At 44.0% G+C, this 24638-nt stretch overlaps 1 protein-coding gene across 4 annotated transcripts in view; it reads right to left on the bottom strand.

Annotated features, from left to right (window-relative positions):
- Nucleotides 1-24638, bottom strand: part of CEP164 (centrosomal protein 164) — a 393961-nt gene that overhangs the window by 236015 nt on the left and 133308 nt on the right. For all 4 annotated transcript variants that reach the window (XM_069224719.1, XM_069224720.1, XM_069224717.1 and 1 more), the window contains 2 exons: nt 23854-23940; nt 5259-5342 (listed from right to left, as the gene is read on the bottom strand). In XM_069224719.1, coding sequence (XP_069080820.1) covers nt 5259-5342; nt 23854-23940 — 171 coding nt within the window. The remainder of the gene's footprint in view (nt 1-5258; nt 5343-23853; nt 23941-24638) is intronic.

Genomic DNA, 24638 nt, shown 5'->3' with positions numbered 1-24638 from the left:
CAGAAGGCATGCACAAGTCGATTTTTCAAATTGTAACACTAAAAATGTTATTTATTGTATTTCTTGTCCATGTAACCAAACATATATTGGTCAGACTTCACAAATAGTTAAAAGTCGGATTCTCCAACATCGATCAAGGATTAAATGCACCATAAAAGGTGCTCCGCTAGTCGACCATTTTGTGGAATTCAAACATAAAGCAGACGATATTCAATGGACAGTACTTGCTGTGATTCAACCAAAGATGGATGGTCCTCCAACTCTAACAAGGTTGTTGAAATTGGAGGCAAGAATGATCGAGAAATTTCAAACAGCTAAAACGGGTCTTAATGATTGTGATGAAGCATGGGCGCTAATTAGGTGACGTAACAGATGTTTATATCAAAATATATGTATTTGCCATCTTAGTACAGTTATGTCTGGTTTATTATTAGACCATTACTATCACAGAGAAATTGAAATGCAAGCAAGTTTGATACAAAAAATTGTTTGGATGGTTTTTGAATCATTAAATGTATACATAACCACTGGGAGTGGTTCCAGAAGCAAGTATCAAGAAATGTTCCCAGATATACTATGATAGGTCTATTTTGAGGACATTTTTAGAAATAATGAGTAAAATATGAGAGTATGGAGCGCTGTTTAGTGGGTGCCCAACATTTCCAAGAGAGCTGTTGTAGTGAACTCTCTATGAAAGAAGAGCTTGGCACGCCTTAAGGATTGGATATTATTTGGAAGGGATGATATCCATTACAGACGAGGTTTCCATGGTAGATTACAAATACACAATTAGACTGTCATAAGAGGCGAGTAATCGGAGAGCACCGTTCCGGGATCTACAATATGGCGTCGAGATCAGTCCATTTTAATATATTGGCGCGGGCTAGCGTGAGTCCGTTGTTAGTTTTTATAGATGCTTTCGGGAGAACCACCGTTGCCGACAGTTTTGAAAGAGCAGGAGCGGCGCTTGACCAGCGCGCGCTGACACAGATCTTGCGGACTTGTGGCGTGACTCAAAAGTGAAATGAAGTAAGTGTCTGTGCCATAGGAGGTGTGTAGTCCTTGGAATACACGCAGAGAGCTATTTTTAGATTGTAATAGATCTTCATGCGCTCGATGTTTTAATGCTTTTAGAACACAATGAAATCATTACACAGTCGCCGGCTTGTATACGAGGGGCGCCAGGAGATAGGTAAGACACCATTTGGTGGTGTTTAGCATTTGTTCCGACGGCACAGTAGCTGGTTCTAAGGAGATTAATTCTACCATTGTGTTCCTCTTTTCAGTACCTGAAAACAGAGGATTCTAGCTCTTGTATGTCTCACAACTGTAAGGGAAGGTATGTACTACAACTTGTGAGTGGCACTCGGGGCTGTAGTCTGCACAGTCGGTAATTTCAGTCACCTGGGTGCATATACTTTCTAGTAACATGCATTGTGGATATGAAGTATATTCTAGAGTGGCTACTTGGGCACGACAGGCGATGTCTAAAACAACACAGAATCTTAAATAGGAGATTAGTAGAGGTATTCTGACTCGAACACAAGGCACATTTGGTGTTAGGTGGTGGAATAGATGAATATATAGGGTTGTGTATAATGTGAGTTTTTTTCAACTTTTATAGAGGTGCCAGTCCTGATGAGGCCTTGAGTTGTTAGGCCGAAACGAGTCGACATATCCCTAATGGGTCCAAGGAGTCTGAGCAAATATTCAATTGATTGTTAAATAACTTATATAGCACTACTTGCTACCTTGTATAAAGAAAATTAAGGTAGTATACAGCTGGGTGCAAGATCCTTGGCCACCATATAATTGTTGATCACCTTGGTTTACTGTATGTTGTGTTGTGACTATTCTATGAATCGTTGGAGTAGGGCACACGTATATGTTTTAGATTTTTTATATTATATGTATTATGTGGTTTATTTGTCTGTTATTTTTGTAAATATGTATAGATAAGTGTATATAGCTTCACTGTAGTGTCAGTTGTTTATAGACAGAAAGTCTCCCTCTGACCCTGAGATGTGTGTGTATATTGACAAATATAATAAATAATGGAAAATAGTTGTATTCCTCCGAACCAAGAGTTATTATTGGTTTTGTGTAATAATTATTTAATTTGTCCCTCTCCTGCTATATCTTTTTTGTGAGCATCTTCACATGAGGCAGTCACCATCGTTACCTCAATTCAGAAAGGACCTTGAGACCTGGCTCTTCAACTGAAGCATAGAGGACCGACCCGTCCACAGCGCCTTGAGACCCTTACGGGTGAGTAGACGGCTCTACAAATTCCTGATTGAATCGCATGAGCGCACACCAGTTCCAGTCGTTGCTCATAAATACACATTGGTTTCTATCACATGGACCCACTAGCTCCCAATAAACTCACACAAGACAACTCCAAACACACACACCAGCTCCAAATACACACAGCAGCTATAAATATTCACACACACCAGTTGCAAACGTGCACCACAGCACCTACAATTCTGCACCACAGTAGCTACAATCCTGCACACAGCTCCATCTCCAATCCTGCACACACACACACACTAGCACAACTCCACACACACACTAGCACAACTCCACACACACACTTGCACCAACCCCAGAGACCAGCGCCAACCATAAATAAACAAGCCCCAAAGACACATTATACACACACCAGCTCCTAACACTCACACCTGCTTTTCATCACACAGAAACAATTCAATTACACAATGATACCATTACACACAAACCAATAATTATGGCGTACGCCTGCTTTAATTATATAGACCTGCTTTCACTACGCACAGCTGCTCCATTTATATATAAGCATTGGCAAAGCCAATAGATCTTGCCTATGCTAGATCTATTGGCTTTGCCAATGTGTTTTAGCCACGTTGCACACCAGTGTAGCTGCTGTTTAGCATGGATGGCTAAAAGTTAGTGGCATGGAGAAGAGTGGCTTGGAGTGTCGTAGAGTAGAATGGCTAAGAGTGGAGTAGAGTGGAGTGGTAGAGAGTACCCTGTACTGCAGTGGCATAGTGTGAAGTCACGTAGAATGGCATACACTGGATCAGTATAAAGTAGAGGGGACTGGTGTAGAGTGCGTTGGCATAGAGTGTTGCAGAGTATTGCGGCATAGAGTGCAGTGGCACTGAATTCAGCGGCATACAATGCAGCATAACAGAATGCAGTGGCATAGATTTGAGTGGTGTATTGTAGAGTGGTGCACAGTAGTGTAGAATGGTGCAGAGTGGAGTAGTGTAGAGCTGAGTGATGCAGAGAGCAGTGGCGCATAGTAGAGTTGAGTGGCACTGAGTGCAGTGGCGTAGAATGATGCAGAGTAAAGTAGCATAGATTGGTACAAAGAAGAGTATAGGGCCAGAAAGTGCAGTGGCGTAGAGTGGAGTAGTGCAGAGTAGAGTGCACAGAGTTCAGTGGTGGAGAGTGTAGTGTTGCAGAGTAGAAGGTCAGAGTGCAGTGGTGTAGAGTGGCATAGAGATCAGTGGTGTAGAGTACAGTGATGCGGCATGCAGTGACAGTGCGGTTGTGTACAATGCGTTGACATATAGTGCAGTGGTTAAGAGTAGAGCGGCGTAGAGTGTAGTGGCAGAGTGTAGTGGCACAGAGTGGGTTAGAGAGGCGTAAAGTAGATTTAGTAAGAGCATAGTGAAGTGGTGTGGTGCAGGGTAGAGTGCAGTTGCGTATAGTGGTATAGAGTGTAAAGGCGTAAAGTGGTGTAGACTGCAGTGACATAGTGGTGCAGAGTAAATTAGAGTGGTATATAGTGGATTGGTGTAGAGTGCAGGGGCATAGATTTGAGTGTTACAGAGTAAAGTGAATGGTCATGGAGTGTATTGACAGACTGCAGTGGCATAGAGTGCAGTGTTGCAGAGTGGCGAAGAGTACAGTGGTGTAGAGTGGAGTTATGCAAAGTAGATTGGTGTGGCCAGCAGCGAAGAGTGTACTGGCTTAGAGTAGAGTAGTACAGGGTAGAGTAGAAAGGTGTAGCATAAAGTTGCACAGAGTGCAGTAGCGTAGAGTTGTGTAAAGTGGAGAGGTGCAGTTTAGAGTGCAGTGGTGCAGGGTGGAGGGGAGTACAGCAGAGTATGCATGGTAAGATAGCGCACCGCCATTACAGGCAACACATTGGGGGTTATTACAACTTTGGAGGAGGTGTTAATCCGTCCAAAATGTGACGGATATACCACCAGCCGTATTACGAGTTCCATAGGATATAATGGACTCATAATACGGCTGGTGGTATATCCGTCACTTTACCGTCACTTTTGGGACGGATTAACACCTCCTCCAAAGTTGTAATAACCCCCATTGTCAATTGAAATGACCATTACATTTGCACAGACAAAGTTTTACTAATAAAACTATACAGTGCACAAACGAAAATGTGTGGAAATTGCAGCACCTAATGTAATGATTTGTTTTGATCATATTAAAGAATTTGTTTCCAAACCACTTCAGAAATAACGAAAATGTGCTTTGTCTTCCTAATTCTGCTACATTCTGAAATACTTACACAGTTCATTTATATGTTGTCTTGGCGCTAGAAAAAAACTCTCCTACACCCAGTATCCAGCAAGATTATCACAAATCCTCTCAATTTGAAGTCAGAGAAAAAAAGTTAACAAGTGACCTTGGAAGACAGCACCTAAAATTTGACCTCGGTCTTTCAATGCACATCAAATGTGACAAATAAGAACAAGACTTACAGGCCTTTTTACAGAAAGGGAGTTAGAAGAAGAATACATAAAATACGGTTTAGACAACAGGAGAGACAAAGTGAATCGGAAGAGCCTAAAGAAAATAAAGCCAGCAAATAGAAAGTCAGAAAATGTGAGTTAGAAACCACAAAGCCAATGGTAATCAACAGGCGGAATGCATTCCTAGGTCAACTTTCTGAAAGTCCCCAAGATGTCTACAGCAAACCAGACAGCTGTGCTGTCTTGTAGGCTGCAACCTAAAAAAGGCTCCAATCATGCACATAAGATTGAGCTTGGTTTAGACACAGCGGCTCCCATGACATACCTCTACTGCTGCCCACAGTAGGTACACCTACACACTCTGATTACACACAACAGTTCCTGCACTCCCTTGGACGATATACTTACAAGGTCACATTCACATTAGACCTCTGCTTCATGTGATAACTCCAATTACAAACACAACACAATAAAAACAATTAAAGGGACACAGACAGCCCATTTCTTGTCCCGAACAGAAAACCAACAGGAAACACAGCAGTAACTCACCTCAGACTTGGAGTTTTGAGACACGGGAGAAAGAGCAGTCACATCCAGAATGTGGTCAGGAATCAGACTCTTGAACCTGGGGTTCTGAAAGAAGGTAGATGAGAAAAATGGTGCAAGGTTAGCAGTGTAACCCTATGCCCTCAAATACCTAAATAGTCCTTCTATGAACTCTGCTGTAAGAGGTATCTAAATGTCTGTAGAACATTAGCGTGCTACATTCTGGATTTTTACCAATGCTCAGCATTTGTCGCCCCAGTCCCGAAAAGCTCACTTCAGACAGTCTTCACTACATCAGACTGAACATTTGTTTTCAGGAGGTTATCACATTTTCAATATAAACCTGTCTGCTAAAAATGCATTAAGCAAGTACGGAAGCTCCAAAACTAAACCTTTTATGAGAGAAAATCAGTACAATATGACAGACAAGAGAAGTCAGGGCCTGTCACCTCTTCACCCTGGCCAAGTGAGCAGATTCAATTTGAGACTTCAGTTGTTTCCAGGTCATACTCTGCCTGTCTCCACGATTTTAGACTCTCTCCATCACAAAAAAACAAACAAACATGGGCATGGCCATGGTCAGTGAATGATAGGCAACTTTCATACACTCCTGTTTCCTTGTTTTCAGAGTTAGAATTGGAAGACCGTTTCCAACACTGCACTCTGACTCTGTTGACCCCCCCACCCCAAATATCGGGGATTCAACTGTCTTTCTTTTTTATATGCCATAATTTTAAAGCGGAATCTGTAACAATTTAACTAAAAAACATTCACGTCACAGTTAAAATAGCCCTGCATTAAAGAGAATACTGAAAATGTCTGAAGAAAGAAACCAAGGAAAATGACTAGACATAGAGAAGAAATTCATTAAACAGGCTTATACGAGTTATTTTGGCACGTACTGAGGCAAACACGTAGCGAGGTAAACAGCAAGCAGTGAAGATATAGGAAGGAGGAAACATTTCCAAGATACAACCAGAAATGACATGGTATACAGCTGTTGTCCCCAACGAGTAGGTTAATGGTTATTGGTTATGGATTTTAGTGATTGCTCCCACCCACAATTGGGCACCGGTGTCTAGACACGAGGAGGCCCCAGGAAGAACTGTTTACTTTCCTAAAAAGGTAGGCTCTTCTGTCTTTTGGTGATGGTTTCACTCAGCATCTTTCGGACATCATTTTGCTTTTGGGACAGGGCTAAGAAAAGCATTCCTGTGCACATTCCACACTTTTACAGACACTAAATTACTGCGAACCAAACCTAAAGGGTCATTAGCTTTGTCTTTTGAAGAAACTTTGTGAAAAGCTTTAAAGACCTAACTTTAGTTTTGGCCCACATTGCACTAAAAGGTTTTAGAACAGAACAAACCTTTCCTCCACAGGCAAACACAGGCCACAAGCCCAAAGTTAAACTAGATTACAGTACTTGATGCCGATGCACTATAAAAGCTTTTTGGTCCCTGACAATGGCTAAGGCTCTAGTTCTCTATTTCTAGTGTGGAACATTTTACTTACCTGTAAATATAGTGCTTTTCTTGCTTAAGAACTGGCCGAGCTTTAAAATTACCTGAGATGCATGAACTGTTTTTCAGTATCAGAACCTCACACCACCTCCATGAGTAAGCTCTTAATCTTGCTGCCCTGTCACAATTGAGCGCTTTATTGGGGTACTTGGTCACAGAGTTGGAGAGCAACAGCACTGTAGCCCCAGGACACCCGTGATAAACACAATTATTTGTTACAAGGAATCTCAATTAGCCTCGGTCTTCCCCAGGACTACAAAAGAGGCCTCCCAAATACAGAGAACAAAAGGCAGCAGAAATTATGTGGCTTGGAGAAGGGGATGCTTTTCGAAGAAGTTTGTGAAGTTACCAATTTGTGGCTTGCCTTCACATTTTGGCTATGGGACATTCTCCGCCACAAAGTCTTAACAAGTATTTAATCATTCTGACTCTAAGCGACGTTATTATACTTAGCAAGGTGTGATTCAAATGCCTCCCACTACCACAGTGTTGTCAGTGTTGTCCCACAGTCCGCCTGGTGAAGAAAGAACTGATTCTTTCTGGCTCAAAGTTCTGTAACAGGAATAAAATCACTTTCTTTTGTTTAAATTCCTAATGAGACCTGACTCTGAAGATGTAACTCAGGTCCCTGGCATCTCACATCATTTTTCCAATCCAGAAAAGAGATCAAAGTATATTTAAAAAAAGGGGGAGGGGGGCAGTATTTTTGTGGAGAGGAGTTCGATGAGAAATAATGATAGGAAAAGCACTATTAGAGTTCATCTGCTTCAGAAATCATTAATTTGGACAGTCATATCTATCATGGGTTCTATAACGCTTTTAAGTGTACCTTTTGAGCAGATCAGAATCTGATAATGTACATTACTTACTGCCATCCTTCTTGTTATGTGACAAGAGGAATCCCTGTGATAACTCCTCTTCCCAAACAGCTATGCAATTTACTTTTTTTTCTGTACATTTTATTTGGGTTCAAAATATGAACTATTGTGTTCTAGTGTTAAAAGTGAGCCAAACTGGGGCCTTTTATTATTACAATGACCTACAGCATTGTACTCTGTGGGCAAATTTTTAATTGAGGCTGAAAGTATACAAAACTATTTGCACGCTCAGAAAGGATTATGTTACTTACACAGTAAGCATCTGATTGTGGGATGTAGTGCTGTATATTCACATGTTGCACATACTCCTGCCATCTAGTGTTGGATCTGGTTGTGGGCAAGTTGTTTTCCTTTGAGAAAGTCTCTTGAGTCACGAGGTAAAATGACTCCTCCTCTTGATATTGCGCATGGGCATTGACTCCATTGTTCGATTGTTTTCCCGCAGTCGCGTGAGAATGGAGTGTGAGTAAGTGCTAGTAAACAGATGTCAATGCATATGACAGTATAAGAAAGGCACTCCAACGGCCACAGGTGTCCAGGGAACAGGGAGGGCGCATGTGAATCTACAGCAATACACACCACAAACAGACGCTTACAGGGCAAGTAACATAAGCCGCTCGATGGCATGTGCTGCTTGCTGTAGATACACATGCTGTGCATAGACTTAGCAGTACCCTCCTTCAGAAAGCAGTGGCTAACCTGTGGGTGTTGCAGTTGTTTGGAAAAAGTGTACATAGCACTACCTGTCCTACATTTGCTTCTTGGCGTGCTAACACATCCAAACAGTAGTGTTTAGTGGAGGTGTTTGGTGTTGACCATGAAGCTGCTTTAAAGATTTCAGCTTTCGGTAGATTGCACAGGAAGGCCACAGATGCTTCTATTTTACTTATAGAGTGTGCTCTAGGAGATGTGGGCAAAGTTCTTTTAGCTTTGGCGTACCAGGATTGTTTGCATTTCATTATCCATCTTGAAATGCCTGGTTTAGATATGGGTTTCCCTGTGTGAGGGGGCAAAAAAACAACAAGGAGTTGCTTGGTTTTACAAAACCCTATCAATATAGTACATTAAAGCTCCTTTTACATCTAATGTATGAAGGGCTCTTTCTGCAACTGAATCAGGTTGTGGACAGAAAACTGGTAATTCAACTGACTGGTTTAGGTGGAAAGAAGAGAGTACCTTTGTTAAGATTTTTGGGTTAGTTCCAAGAACTACCATGTTTCTCTGTAGTTTGAAGAGAGGTTCTTCCAAGGTTAAAGCCTGGAGCTCACTGACATGTCTAAGTGAAGTGATGGCTACTTAAAAAAAAGTAACCTTCCAAGATAGAAATTGGAGAGGGCAGTTATGCAACAGTTCGAATGGTGGACCCATAAGTCGGGTAAGTACAATGTTAAGATTCCATGCAGATGCAGGGGGCACCTTAGGTGCAATTACTCTTCAAAGTCCTTCCATGAATGCTTTAATAACTGGTACTTTGAACAGTTATAAATGCTGTCTGTTTTGCAAGTAGTCAGCAACTGCAGCCAGATGCAGGCGTGCCAAAGTGTACGCTAGACCAGAGGTCTGCAAATGAAGTAGATAGCTGACAATGCTTTGAACAGCTTCATGAATCGAGTCAATGTGTTTACCATGGCAGTAGAGAACCAATATTTTCCACTTAGTAGCGTAACACGCTCTGGTTGTGGGTTTACGGGCATCTTTGAGAATGGTCATACATTGTGCTGGGAGATTGGGGTAGCCAAACTCTGGCCTCAGGAGCCAAATCGCAAGGCTATGTTCCTTTGGATTTGGGTGCCTTACTTGTCCATGACTCGGAGTGAAAAAATCTGGGTTGAGGAGAAGCTTGTCATGAGGCACCACAGAAAGTTTGGGCAGTGTGGTGAGCCATGGTTGTCGAGCCCAAGTGGGAGCTATTAGAATGCCGGTGAGAGAAGTTTGCCTGAGCTTCCAAACCACAAATGGAAGAAGAGGGAAAGGTGGAAAAGCATAGGCAAATATCCCTGACCAGTTCATCCATACAGCATTATCCTTGGATAGTTGGTTTGGGAGCCTAGAGGCGAAGTCTGGGCATTTTGCATTGTCTGCAGTTGCGAACAGGTCTATCTGTGGAAAGCCCCACCTGTGGAAGTATGGGAGGAGGATTTGTGGGTGGAGTTCCCACTTGTGGACTTCTTGCTGGATCCTGCTGAGGAGGTCGGCAAAGGTGTTCTGCTAATAGGTGAATGTTATGACATATTGCCCAACATCAAATTGCCCGAGATAGGAGTGATACATGTAGAGAGTGTGTCCCCCACTGTTTTTGCAAATAGAACATGGCTTTTGTGTTGTCCGTCTGGCCCAAGATAACTTTGCCTTTCGGGTGGACTGGAAAACCTTTCAGTGCTAAGTGAACTGCCTTAAGCTCCAAGTAATTGATGAGAAGGGTCTGATGTTTGGTGTCCCAGAAACCCTGAACTGTGAGATTCTGTAGGTGTGCCCCCCATCATGTGAGTGATGCATCTGCTATTAGAATGATCTGAGGAACAGGATCTAGAAACGGTCGCCCTTATGATAGGTTTTGGTGTGTTGCACCACTGCAGAGAGTGATGTGTGCGGCTGTCTACCAACACTAGATCTTGTAACCGACCCTGTGACTGTGACCATTGATACCAGACATTCTTGCAGCAGTCGCATACGTAGTCTTGCATGTGGCACTACTGTAATACAAGATGCCATCATGCCTAAAGGTCTCTGACATGTTCTGACTGTTATGTGTCGATTGGGATGAAATTGTTGAAGCATCATTGTGATATTGTGAATCCTGAATACATTGGGGTAGGCTAATTCCAGCTGTGTGTTGAGAGTAGCCACTAAAAAAGGCTGAATCTGTGAAGGATGATGATGAGACTTTTGTATGTTGACTGCAAACCCCAGCTGATGAAAAGGTTGTAGAGTGAATTGAGTATGTTGCAGACTCAACTGACTCGTACTGGCTTTGATGAGACAGTCATCCAGATATGGGAAGACATGAATACTCCGTCTGCGTAGATGTGCTGCAACTACAGCTAGACATTTGGTGAATACAAGGGGAGAAGTAGTGACTTTGAATGGCAGCACTTTGAACTGGTACTGTGTTCCCACTATCACAAACCTGAGGTATTTGCGATGCGCTGAATGTATTTGGATGTGAAAGTAAGAGTCCTTTAAGTCTAGTGCAGGCATAAAGTTGCGTTGTTGTATTAGGGGAATCACATTCTGTAGAGTTACCATATGGAAGTGATCTGAAAGAAAGTAATGATTTAAAGGCCTGAGGTCTAATATAGGCTGGAGGGAACCGTCTTTTTTGGGAATCAGGAAGTCTAGGGAGTATACTCCTGAGCCTTGCTGTTGAAGAGGGGCAGGTTCTAGGGCTCCTTTGAGCAAGGGAGCCTGTATTTCCAGTTAGAGCAAAGTTAGATGTTCTTTGGAGAGTGTGTCTGTGGGATGTTTGGAGGCGTTTTAATGAGCTCAAGACAATACACATGTTGGATAATATCCAACACCCACTGATCTGTTGTAATGTTTTCCCAGTTGTGATAGAAATGTTGTAGTCTTTCCCCGACAGGTGTTAAACGATTGGGGGAATGAGGAAAGAGGCACTGTTTTGAGGTGGAGGGTGCGGTGCAAGGAGAAGTACCCTTTCCACGACCCTTGAAATTGCATCCTCTATATGTGCCTCTGTAGTATCCCCTTGAATGGGAGGTTTGATGCGGTTGCCTCTAGGAGGTAGAGACATCTGACAGTGTGGTTTTGCTGCCCTGTTTACATGTGGGGCATCGAAAGGAACCACAAAGTGTAGGGGTTTGTAACACCCCCATGAATTTTGCAACCTCTGTGTCCTTTTTCATTTTCTCTAATGTTTGGTCCATCCTGGGACCAAACAGATGTTTATGATCAAAAGGGGCAATCAGCCGTGTCCGCTGCCCCTCTAGCTTAAAGCTAGATATGTGTAGCCAAGTGTGTCTACACAGAAGTATGCTGGTATTGATACTAGTGTAAGCTGTGTCTGCCGAGTCCAGAGCACATTTGATTGAGTTATTTGAAATAAGCTTGCCCTCCTGAACACTTTAACTCTTTTTTGTACTCATCAGGGGGATGTTGGAGTAGTTTTTCCATTTCATCCCAATGGGCCCTGTCATACCTTGCTAACAACCCTTGGGTATTAGCAATTCACCAATGGTTGACTGCTTGTGCTGCAACTCTTTTCCCAGACACATCAATGTGTTTAGACTGTTTATCTGGTGGAGGGGCATCTGCTGTTTGATAATTTGCTCGCTGCGGACATTAGATACTAACAGTGAGTCACGGGGTAGTTGGCCCTTGATGTAAGGTGGGTCTGAGGGTGCAACTTTGTATTTTTTATTTACCCTCTGTGTAATAACTTGTGCCCACACCAGATCTTTAAAAACCTCACCCGATTGGTGGGGCACCTCTTTCAACATGGGGAGATATTGACATGCCCTAGTGGTATTTGAGAGTGTTTAGAAAAGAAAATCATCCTCAATTGGGTCTTTGTGTAAAGGGACCTGGTGATATGTAGCTGCCCAAGCAATGAGTTCTTGGAAAGATGTTGCGTCATTTGGGGGTGAAGGCTTAGCTGGGTAGAGGTCTGGGTGAGTATCCCCAGGAGGGTCAATGTCATAAGTGTCCAGTGAATCTGTGGGCTGCTGATCTGAGTCATCTACCCCTCCATGATCCTAATGTAAGATTGTGGGGAGTCCTGCAGCGGATCGCCACCTATATCACTAAGTGAGTCATGTGGTGAATGAGGTGGTGGTGGTGAGGAAGGTAGAAGTGATGGAGGAGAAGCAGGCAAAGGCGGGTGAATATGACTGGTGACAATGTCCTTCTTTTTTGGAGATGCAGGAAGACTGATGGCCTCCCCACAAGAAAGCTGTTGCTTGGATGGAGTAGGGGCTGCCTGCACTGCCGTTGCCAAGATCTGCTCAGAAGAAGGCTGAATGTGGATCTTCTTTTGTTTCGGATCTAGTCTTTCAGTCATTGTCTCTAGGATTGGTTCTGCTGCCTAAATGGAAGGTTGTGGTGATTAACTTTGCCTTTTTTTCGGTGCTGAGGTGGTCGGAGCTCAAATGACAGAAGCCGGGGTGCTCAGAGCCGATGTGGTAGCTGGTGAGCTCGATGCGGCAGTGGAAGGTTTCGGCCTGGCTTTCAGTGACGAGCCAGAGGGCGTGGCATCCTTAGCTAGTGTTCAGTGCCTATTATGGCCCATCAGCAGTGGTGGCCCAGATGCCACAGTTTCGGTCGGAACCAAATCTCTCCTGGCCGGCTGGACAGGAGCATGGGTACTCACTGCAAGCTGTCCTCCATACCGAACTCTATTTCGAGATCGGATTCATAGTCAGGAATGGAAAAGGGCTCTTCCTCTGCTGCCAAGGCCACTTGCAGTTCTTCCTCTTGTTCAACATCATGGTGACCGAAGATGTTGGGTGTCCCTTCCAGGTCTTTGTGCTGAATTTCTTTCAGACGCACTCAACGAACCTGCAATGTTTACTTTGATCAAAAAGAGTTGGAGGCCTCACATTTTTCCTCGTTGTGGTCTGGAAACAAACACAGGTTGCACACCGGATGGAGATCAGTGTGCCGGTATTTGGCATGGCAGCTGGGACAGAACCGAAATGGAGTCAGTTCCATTAGCAGTGCATGGTTGGTTGAATCCAATTAGATGAGAAAAAGTTAGAACAAGCAAGACCCGAAGGCCGAGAGTGGAAAAAACATTGAATCAACAGGTAACAATTTCCTTCTGTTTTCGAAGGGTAAGAATCAAACGCGAACAAAAACCATACCAACGGGTATTGAGATGAACAATGGACCGAACGGGTCTCAAACCGAAGCACTGAAGAACATGTCTGAACCCAGTGGTGGAAAGAAAGCAATCTAACAATGGAGTTAATGCCCATGCGCAATATCACAGAGAGGAGGAATCACTTCACCTCGTGACTCGAGAGACTTCTTCGAAGAAAAACAACTTGCACACATCCGGCCCAACAACAGATGGCAGGAGTATGCACAACATGTGTAGCTACAGCCATACATGCCATCGAACAGTAGCATTTTTTTAGCATGTTAAGAAGTTTTAATTGGATTGCGGTTTATATTTTGTTGCTTTGCATTTGCATTAGGGCTGGATAACTCTTTTTTATTCTGCTTATTTCTTAGCTGCAGGTATATACTTGAGCTGCTTAAGTTATGAATAGACAAACTGATGTTACACACACACACACACACACTTATATATGGAAAATGTCACTTACCCAGTGTACATCTGTTCGTGGCATGAGACGCTGCAGATTCACATGCTTTGCACATCCCGCCATCTAGTGTTGGGCTCGGAGTGTTACAAGTTGTTTTTCTTCAAAGAAGTCTTTTCGAGTCACGAGATCGAGGGACTCCTCCCCTTTCGGCTCCATTGCGCATGGGCGTTGACTCCATCTTAGATTGTTTTCCCCGCAGAGGGTGAGGTAGGAGTTGTGTATTATAGTAATAGTGCCCATGCAATGGAGTAAATATTATGTACATAATGGTGTTTTAAGTGATATATTTACAAATTTACAAATGTTCAAGATCAACTTCGAAACGGCTACAGGCTCCCGGGGAGGCGGGTGGGCGCATGTGAATCTGCAGCGTCTCATGCCACGAACAGATGTACACTGGGTAAGTGACATTTTCCGTTCGATGGCATGTGTAGCTGCAGATACACATGCTTTGCATAGACTAGTAAGCAGTTATCTCCCCAAAAGCGGTGGCTCAGCCTGTAGGAGTTGAAGTTGTTTGAAATAAAGTTCGTAGTACTGCTTGTCCTACTGTGGCTTGTTGTGTTGTTAACACATCCACGCAGTAATGTTTGGTGAATGTATGAGGCGTAGACCATGTAGCTGCCTTACATATTTCAGTCATTGGAATGTTTCCTAGAAAGGCCATAGTAGCACCTTTCTTCCTAGTTGAATGTGCCTTTGGTGTTATAGGCAGTTCTCTTTTTGCTTTGAGATAACAGGTTTTAATACATTTAACTATCCATCTGGCAATGCCTTGTTTGGATATTGGATTCCCTGTATGAGGTTTTTGAAAAGCAATGAACAGTTGTTTTGTTTTTCTTATTTGTTTTGTTCTATCAATGTAGTACATTAAAGCTCTTTTGATGTCTAATGTATGTAGTGCTCTTTCAGCTACAGAATCTGGTTCTGGAAAAAACACTGGTAGTTCTACTGTTTGATTTAAGTGAAACGGTGATATGACTTTTGTTAAGAACTTTGGGTTAGTTCGTAAAACTACTTTATGCTTGTGTATTTGAATAAAGGGTTCTTGTATGGTAAATGCCTGTATTTCACTTACTCGTCTTAGAGATGTGATGGCAATGAGAAACGCTACTTTTCATGTTAAATATTGTATCTCACATGAGTGCATGGGTTCAAAAGGTGGGCCCATGAGTCGTGTTAAGACAATGTTAAGGTTCCACGAAGGAACTGGTGGCGTTCTTGGTGGAATAATTCTCTTTAGGCCCTCCATAAATGCTTTTATGACTGGGATCCTAAATAATGAAGTTGAGTGCGTAATTTGCAGATAAGCTGAAATTGCGGTAAGATGTATTTTAATGGATGAAAAAGCTAGCTTTGACTTTTGTAAATGCAGTAAGTAGCTTACGATGTATTTAGCCGATGCGTGTAATGGTTGAATTTGATTATTATGGCAATAATAAACAAATCTTTTCCACTTATTTGCAAAGCAATGTCTTGTGGTTGGTTTTCTTGCATGTTTTATGACCTCCATACATTCCTGTGTAAGGTCTAGATGTCCGAATTCTAAGACTTCAGGAGCCAAATTGCTAGATTCAGTGATGCTGGATTTGGATGTCTGATCTGTTGTTTGTGTTGAGTTAACAGATCTGGTCTGTTTGGAAGCTTGATATGAGGCACTACTGAGAGGTCTAGTAATGTTGTGTACCAAGGTTGTCTTGCCCAGGTTGGTGCTATTAGTATGAGTTTGAGTTTGTTTTGACTCAATTTGTTTACAAGGTACGGAAGGAGTGGGAGAGGGGGGAAAAGTGTATGCAAATATCCCTGACCAGCTCATCCATAACGCATTGCCCTGAGATTGATCTTGTGGGTACCTGGATGCAAAGTTTTGGCATTTTGCGTTTTCTTTTGTTGCAAATAGGTCTATTTGTGGTGTTCCCCATCATTGGAAGTAAGTGTTTAGTATTTGGGGGTGAATCTCCCATTCGTGGATTTGTTGGTGATCCTGAGAGAGATTGTCTGCTAACTGATTCTGAATCCCTGGAATAAACTGTGCTATTAGACGAATGTGGTTGTGAATCGCCCAATGCCATATTCTCTGTGCCAGGAGACACAACTGTGTTGAATGTGTTCCTCCCTGTTTGTTCAGATAATACATCGTTGTCATGTTTGACAAGAATGTGTTTGTGGCTTATTATGGGTTGAAATGCCTTCAACGCTAGAAGTACTGCCAGTAGTTCTAAGTGATTTATGTGAAACTGTCTCTGCTGAGTGTCCCATTGTCCTTGGATGCTGTGTTGATTGAGGTGTTCTCCCCACCCTATCATGGAGGCATCTGTCGTTATTACGTATTGAGGCACTGGGTCTTGGAAAGGCCGCCCTTGGTTTAAATTTATATTGTTCCACCATTGAAGCGAGGTGTATGTTTGGCGGTCTATCAACACTTGATCTAGAAGTTGACCCTGTGACCATTGTGATGCTAGGCACTGTTGTAAGGGCCGCATGTGCAACCTTGCATTTGGGACAATGGCTATGCATGAGGACATCATGCCTAGTAGTTTCATCACCATTTGGACTTGTATCTTCTGTTTTGGATACATGGCCTATATTACATTGTGAAATGCCTGTACCCTTTGTGGACTTGGAGTGGCAATCCCTTTTGTTGTGTTGATTGTCGCTCCTAAGTATTGCTGTGTTTGACACGGCTAAAGGTGTGACTTTGTGTAGTTGAGTGAGAAACCTAGTTTGTGGAGGGTTTCTATGACATACTTTGTGTGTTGTGAACACTGTTCTTGCGTGTTGGTTTTGATTAACCAATCGTCTAGGTACGGGAACACATGTATTTGCTGCCTCCTGATATGTGCAGCCACTACTGCCAGGCATTTTGTAAAAACTCTTGGCGCAGTTGTTATCCCGAATGGCAACACTTTGAATTGGTAATGTACCCCTTGGAATACAAACCTTAAGTACTTTCTGTGTGAAGGATGTATCGGTATATGGAAGTATGCATCCTTTAGGTCTAGTGTTGTCATGTAGTCTTGTTGTTTGAGCAATGGGATTACGTCCTGTAATGTCACCATGTGAAAGTGATCTGATTTGATGTAGGTATTTCATGTTCTGAGATCTAATATAGGTCTTAGAGTTTTGTCCTTTTTGGGTATGAGAAAGTACAGCGAGTAAACTCCTGTTCCTCTGATGAATTGGTACCAGTTCTATTACATCTTTTTGTAACAACGCTTGGATTTCTATTTCTAGAAGATCCATGTGTTTTGACATTTTGTGTGTTTTCGGTGGGACATTTGGAGGGAATTTGAGAAATTCTATGCAATAACCATGCTGGATAATTGCTAGGACCCAATTGTCTGTTGTTATTTCCTCCCAATGTTTGTAGAACTTGGTTAGTCTCCCCCCCACAGGTGTTATGTGTGGGGGATTTGTGACGTCGAAGTCACTGCTTGTTTTGAGGAGTTTTGGGACTTTGGAACTTCCCTCTACTCTTTTGGAATTGGCCCCCTCTATATTGTCCCCGAAAACTTCCCCGCTGATATTGGGTCTGATAAGTGGGCCTTGTTTGTGAGGTTGAGGGTTCTGTGCTTTGTCCTCGAAACTGTGTTTTACGAAATGTGTCTCTGCTCTGTGGGGAGTAGAGTGCACCCATGGCTTTGGCCGTATCAGTGTCCTTTTTAAATTTTTCGATAGCAGTGTCCACCTCCGGCCCAAACAACTGCTGTCCGTTAAATGGCATATTCAGCACGGCTTGTTGTATTTCCGGCTTGAATCCTGATGTACGCAGCCATGCGTGTCTTCTTATGGTCACTGCTGTATTTAATGTCCTAGCAGCTGTATCTGCTGCATCCATTGCCAAGCGTATCTGATTATTTGAGATACTCTGTCCTTCCTCCACCACCTGTTGTGCCCTTTTTTGGAACTCTTTGGGTAAGTGTTCAATGAAATGTTGCATTTCGTCCCAATAAGCCCTATCATATCTCGCCAGCAATGCCTGCGAGTTGGCAATGCGCCATTGGTTGGACGCTTGTGCTGCAACCCTTTTCCCCGCAGCGTCGAACTTGCGACTCTCCTTGTCTGGAGGTGGTGCGTCTCCCGAGGTGTGTGAGTTCGCTCTCTTGCGAGCTGCCCCTACTACCACAGAGTCTGGTGTTAATTGCTGCGTGATGTATACAGGGTCTGTTGGCGGTGGCTTGTATTTCTTCTCCACCCTTGGAGTTATGGCCCTGCCCTTCACAGGCTCCTGAAACACCTGTTTGGAGTGTTTTAGCATTCCAGGTAGCATAGGGAGACTTTGGTATTGGCTATGTGTGGAGGATAGTGTGTTAAATAAAAAGTCATCCTCAATAGGCTCTGCATGCAGGGTGACATTATGAAACGCCGCTGCTCTTGACACCACCTGTGTGTATGCTGTACTGTCCTCAGGTGGCGACGGTCTCGCTGGATAACAGTCTCGACTGTTATCTGATACTGGCGCATCATAAAGATCCCATGCGTCGGGATCATCCTGACTCATTCCAGTATGAGTTGGGGACTGCATCAGTGGTGGAGTGGCTACCGGTGATGTGTGCGTTGAGCGTGGTGGAGATGGTGGCAGTGTTACTTGTCTTGCCACCTTTGCCTGTGGCTTCTTGTCTTTTTCTTGAAAGGCAAGACTTCTTTTCATCCTAATTGGGGCAAGAGTACTTATCTTCCCTGTGTCCTTTTGGATGTGGAGCCTTCTCTGAGTGTAGTCTGGCTCCATTGACTCTAGTTCTTGTCCGAACCTATGTCCTCGCATTTGTGAGGACAGTCCCTGTTCCTCTGTGTAGGAACTTATTTTCGGTTACGAGGCTGGATGTTTCGGAATGGAAACTTTTTCGGCAGTCTTTTTCGGTTCCGACGACACTTTTTAAATTTTCAGCGTTCCAGTCTCTCGGTGCCGACTCGTTTCGGTGCCGCCCTCTCGGTGCCGAACTTGCTCTGACCCGCTGTCTCGGGGTCGAGTCTGCTCTGTGCCGGTATCTCGACCGGAGTCGGATGTCTTCGACACATGCGTGCCCTTTTTCGGTGCCGATGATCGGTCACCTATTTTTCGGGTTAAGCCATGGCCTGCTGGCGGTGGCGCCCCCTGGGCTTTAGTGGTTTTTCCGTGAGTTTTGTGTGTCGACGTCTTACTCATGGTTTTCGCCGTCTGTTCGGGATCGATCTCATCCGAGTCCGAATCCTCGATGGAGAAGGTTTCTTCTTCCTCCTCCAAGTGTTTTTGTCCTGTCGGCGCCGACGCCATCTGTAGTCTTCTTGCTCTTCGGTCTCTTAATGTCTTCCTCGACCGAAACGCTCGACAGGCTTCACAAGTATCTTCTTTGTGTTCTGGAGACAAACACAAGTTACAGACCAGATGCTGATCTGTATAAGGATACTTGTTGTGACATTTGGGGCAGAAGCGGAATGGGGTCCGTTCCATTAGCCTTGAAGAGACACGTGGTCGGGCCGACCAGGCCCCGACGGGGGATCGAAAACCCCGAAGGGCCACCGGAGCTCTTCAAAATTCGGTGTCGATCTGTTGTAACTAACCCAATACCGAACGCAAACAATACCGTCAAATTTTCCGAGATTCTAACTATCTTTCCGAAGCGAAAAGGAACACGTCCGAACCCGATGGCGGAAAGAAAACAATCTAAGATGGAGTCAACGCCCATGCGCAATGGAGCCGAAAGGGGAGGAGTACCTCGATCTTGTGACTCGAAAAGACTTCTTCGAAGAAAAACAACTTGTAACACTCCGAGCCCAACACTAGATGGCGGGATGTGCAAAGCATGTGTATCTGCAGCTACTCATGCCATCGAACATATATATATATATATATATATATATATATATATACACACACACACACACACACACACACAAAATGTGTTTACATTTAGTGTTATAAAGTGTTGTTTAACCGTTTATATTATATACTAAATGACTCAGTTCCTTCAGTAACACTCTTTCTGGTGGATACTCAATCTAACCACAGATTCCCCACCTTGTAAATATTCCCTAGGCATCAGACTGGATTCAGAAACTTTAGGCGATTTAAATGAAGAGGGCTGATTCGGCAACCACAAAAAAGCAGAAATGTAGCCTTTAACAGTGCCCAAAACTTGTCAAAGCTTGGCCATGGTCAGAACAAATAACAAAAATTCAGTAAACGTTGCCTGTAATAGGTCAATTTGTTGGGTGCCGCACAAAGTCAAAAATATATCCCAGCAACTGGCAAACACCAATTTTGTGGAAGGACATATTGTTGCCAAGATAACATCAATGACCTCCAGTGAAAGGCGTAAGGAGGTCAACTGTCGTTGCTCAATCTTCAAGCAAGGAGATGCAAACTGTGCAGGCCCGGGTACAGCACCCTACCCTGCTGCTTCAACAGAAGAACCTCCCAAGGGGACAGTCTCATCGGAAGGCAGATACTCATGACCAGGAATTCTGGGTACCACATTTTCCTGAGCCAATCTGGTGCAATGAGGAGGATTTTACCCTGAAGGGTCCTGGTCTACCTCTGAACTCAGGACAGGAGAGGTAGTGGTGGGAAGGCATACTGGAGTCCCATGCTCCACTCTAGACAAAAGGTATCTCAGAGAGTGCACTCTCTTGGAAACTCCAAAACGCAAAAGTGCGGACATTGTGTGTGCTCAGTTGTAGCAAAAATATTGAGCCAGCGTTCTCTTTGTTGCTGTAAGGCACCCTGTGCGACCTCCGGGTGTAACTGGAAATCGTGATCCACTAAGTGTCTGCAGCTTGTCTGCCCTGACTATTAGCAATCTCACCAAGAACCAAAGAAATTCCCTGATGGTCCAGCCACTTCAAGAGGTGCAGGGTCTCCTGACACAGGTCACAAGACCCCAACCCATCTTGCTTATTGCACCACATGGCAATGGTGTTGTCCAGGAGCACCTGCATCTGCCTTCCTCTGATGGTGGGCAGGAAGGACTTCAACAACAAGCAAATAGCCCTCAATTCTAACAAAATGATATCTACCTCTCCCACAAAGCCTCCCCAACCCCGTAGTGATGCATCAATAATCACCGTCAGCACTGGGTAGGGTAAGGAGAAGGGTCTGCCACTGAACAAATTGTGGTCAAGTCGCTACCACTGCAGCCACCACTGCAGGGCTTTTGCAATCTCCTCCAAAATCTGGATACAATCCAACAGATTACACTGATGCTACCCACACTATTTGAGACCCCAAAGCAGAGACTGCATGCGTTGCCTGCTATAATTTGGGAGCAGAATGGCAAAGGCCAACAATCCCACGAGTCTCAAAGTCATCCGCACAGAGATTCAGGACGGAGGCTGAAACAGCAGGGTCATACCTTGAATGTCCCGGACTCTCCCCTCCGAGGGAAAGCCACAAAACTTAAATGTATTCAGAGTAGCTCTAATAAAGAGTAACACCAGCATCGAAGACATTTTGGGGAATTCCCATAACCATTTTTAGTCTAAACTGGACCTCCTTAATTCTCCAGAAAATTAAATACATAGAAGACCTTCCCTTTTCGGTTGCTCCCATCAAGGTGGCAGTGACCTACCTAGAGGAGAAGAGATGCCAATGCTGGAATATGTCACCGTTTGGTGGGAAAGGTGTCTTCTCTTATTATATTAAATTATCCTGTTTGATAGAGTCCTCGATAAGGGTAGGATTAGCGCCCAAACCTTTGGCATTCTGCAGTGAGGGTAGTTTTGACTAATGGGAGGACTTGCAGAAGCTAGACATTAAAACATCTCATACTCTATTTTGGTGGTAAATGATCTAGGTCAGAAAGGGAATGTTCTAGTCTGAGCATCTTGAATTTGTCTTTTCACAAGAAGACTTTGAGAGGGTGAAGATCTAAAATGGGATGAAGGCCTCTGTTCTTCTTCGACACGAGGAAAGAACAGGGGTAGCAGCCAGGCCATACTTCTGAGTCAGGAACCTTCTCTATGGCCCTTTTAGCCAAAAGGGTCCCCACCTCCTACTGCAAGAAAAACAGATGGTGCTCCCTCAACTGCCCTGATGGTGGTGGATGGGGGGGCAGGGTAGAGAGAAAGGAGAGTGTGTAGCTTAATGGACAGTTTTGAGGGGACCCTTGTCTGAAGTAATGGTCTGCAAGCCTTGGAGGAAATATTGGATCCTGCCTCCAACAAGGTGGCAGAGGAGGATTTTCTATGGTGCCTCTTCTCCTTTTTCTTCGACTTCGCCATAAACAGTTTGGCCTCTCGCTCCTTCAGGGCTTTCGGATTCATATGCTGACATGAATCACAGCTGGCCACATCATGGTCGGAACTTAAACACCACAAACAGTCCGAATGTGGGTCCGTAACCGACATCTTGCCCCCACACTCTCGACAGGGCTTAAAACCTGACTTCCTCTGAGACATAGTAACCTCAGAGAAAAAACAGAGCCAAAAACACACTGTAACTGCCGAACAGCAACAGTAGCTCCCTCGAAGACAACCGTTTCGAATGGCACGGAAAAAAGGGAACTGACGTCGGCACGTCGGCGAGGACCTCTTATTGCCTGTATGACATCAGACGGCGTCGCGTGGGCAAATGTGACGTCCTCGTCGACGTGCAGAAGCTAGGAAGAAGATTTCCGTCTAATGCTGGCGCAGTGGGAGTATTCATTAGGTGAGGAATCCACAGGTAGTTGTATCCATCAGAAAGTGCATTACAGAGAGCCTGGAAAATGGGGAAAATGAGCAACATGGGCTCTCTGAAGTCCTTTACCTAGTGTGACGTTTTTGACTAACCTGGAAACTCTGAGTGCGCAAAGTCTAGATTCGGAATTGCTCACGATGGAGGTCAGAAGCGAGGCCGAGAGGCACGCTTGTGCCCTCTCTGGAGTCAGAGTGGCTGGAAGGGGGCAATTCTGGCATAGACTTTTTATGCTTTTTCTTGGACTTACCCGAAGACTTCAACAACGATAATGATCAGCTGCAGGAACAGGACCTTTCTTTTGACTTCTAACGGTGGTGTCATGGAGTCTTTGTGTGTTTGACAATACAAAGTTTAGCCTCCCGGTCCCGTATGGCCTTTGGGTTCTTATAGGCACAGTCGTCGCAGGCTCTGGAGTGTGCTCTGCCTCCAGACACCATAAACATATTTCATGAGGGTCCATCAAAGACATCGGTTTGCAACACTCCCTGCACAGTTTGAATCCTGTAATTTTTGGGAGTGACTTTTTCCCTTGCATATAGGTACATCTTGAGGAATCAGAGGCCAAAAAAAAAAAAAACAAGGAGAAACTTCTGATCTGCATCCAAAGGTATAGAAAGAAAAGGACTTGATGTCAATGTGCATAGCTGGCACTTATATGAGGCTCCACCCGTCACTTCCAGAGCAGGACAACGTTGGTGTGGAGCTCCATGATACCACCTACAGGCCCTTAGGAGTACTGCTTTAAAGTTTCAGGATCCAGTCTAATGCCTAGGGAATAGTCACAAGGGTAGGAATCTGCAGTTAAAAGTGTTGATTAGAAAGACTATTTTAACTGTAACAGATACAGCACTCTTATGAAGTCACAGAATAGGGTCCCCAGTGGATAAATGTATGGTAAGTGAAATAAATCTTTTTAAACACAATTAATTTGTTCCTCACTCAAATAAAATCTTACCTTAATTACTAGCTTTTACAACAATGCCTCTCTTACTCGTTTCAAAACTTACATCAGAATCACATTTGTCGATTGGCTAAGATGACCCACAGGAGTGAACTAGCTGGAATGGTGAAGCAATGATGGCATGTATGGCTCACTGAAATGGCAATGGCATGGCAGCTTCAGTGGAACAAGGGTAGTGATCTGAAAGCTTGTGGCTTCCGCCATTTCAGCCGGTCTCTTAGCTGTCACTAGTAGGACAAACACAAACAAGACATACAAATATACCAGTTTTGTGACAGTGGAAATCTACTCACTGAGTCAAAGATATTCTTGTCTTCCTCCTCCTCATTTGAATGGTCAGAGACATTCAGTTCCTTCACCTGGTCACTGGGCTCAGATTCCTTTACATACAAAGACAATTGAGAGACTATTTGGCAGTGAGCACACACAGGTTTTCTGTAGGTTTATAAACACAACGGTTACCATCAGGATCATCTGTGTAAAAACAGGGACTGGTAAATGTGAAATAAAAGCCAAGAGAAACAGGCAGAACACAGACAGGACAGAACAGACTATAGGAGAACACTGGTAGACTGCAGCCGTAATAGGGCAGACTACCGGAGCATAAAGACATGAGGAGAGAGACATCAAACTATATTGAGGACCGCACATCAGGGCTAGGCAAAGTACTGAGCAGATCACATCAGGGACAGCATTGGCCACCACAATGAGGCAGATGAACAGGGTTGCACACACTAGAGAAGAAAAGTACCCAAGACAGAGCAGAGCAAAACATGCCACAAACAATACGGTTAGACCAGCAGAGTGAGGCAACACAGCAAAAGCACAGTCCAAATCTGCAGAACTAGGAAACACCACAATTCACCCAGATCACCACAGAGCAACAAACAGTGCATTGAATAAATTATAGATGCATAACAGGCAGAACACTGCCCAGACGTTACTGTAGGCATTAGACGGACCACTGCACAACACAGAACTGAATACAGATAAGGCAGCACAGCCCTGCAAGATTAAGAAAAAAATAGCACAGGTCAGAGTTGGGTAGACCATAAGGTAGATTACAAAAAAACTGGAC

The sequence above is a fragment of the Pleurodeles waltl genome, chromosome 3_1 (genome assembly GCF_031143425.1).
Source record: "Pleurodeles waltl isolate 20211129_DDA chromosome 3_1, aPleWal1.hap1.20221129, whole genome shotgun sequence".
Classification (NCBI taxonomy): Eukaryota; Metazoa; Chordata; class Amphibia; order Caudata; family Salamandridae; genus Pleurodeles; species Pleurodeles waltl.
The sequence above is the reverse complement of the archived record's forward strand: the minus strand, read 5'-3'. Positions and strand labels throughout refer to the sequence as shown.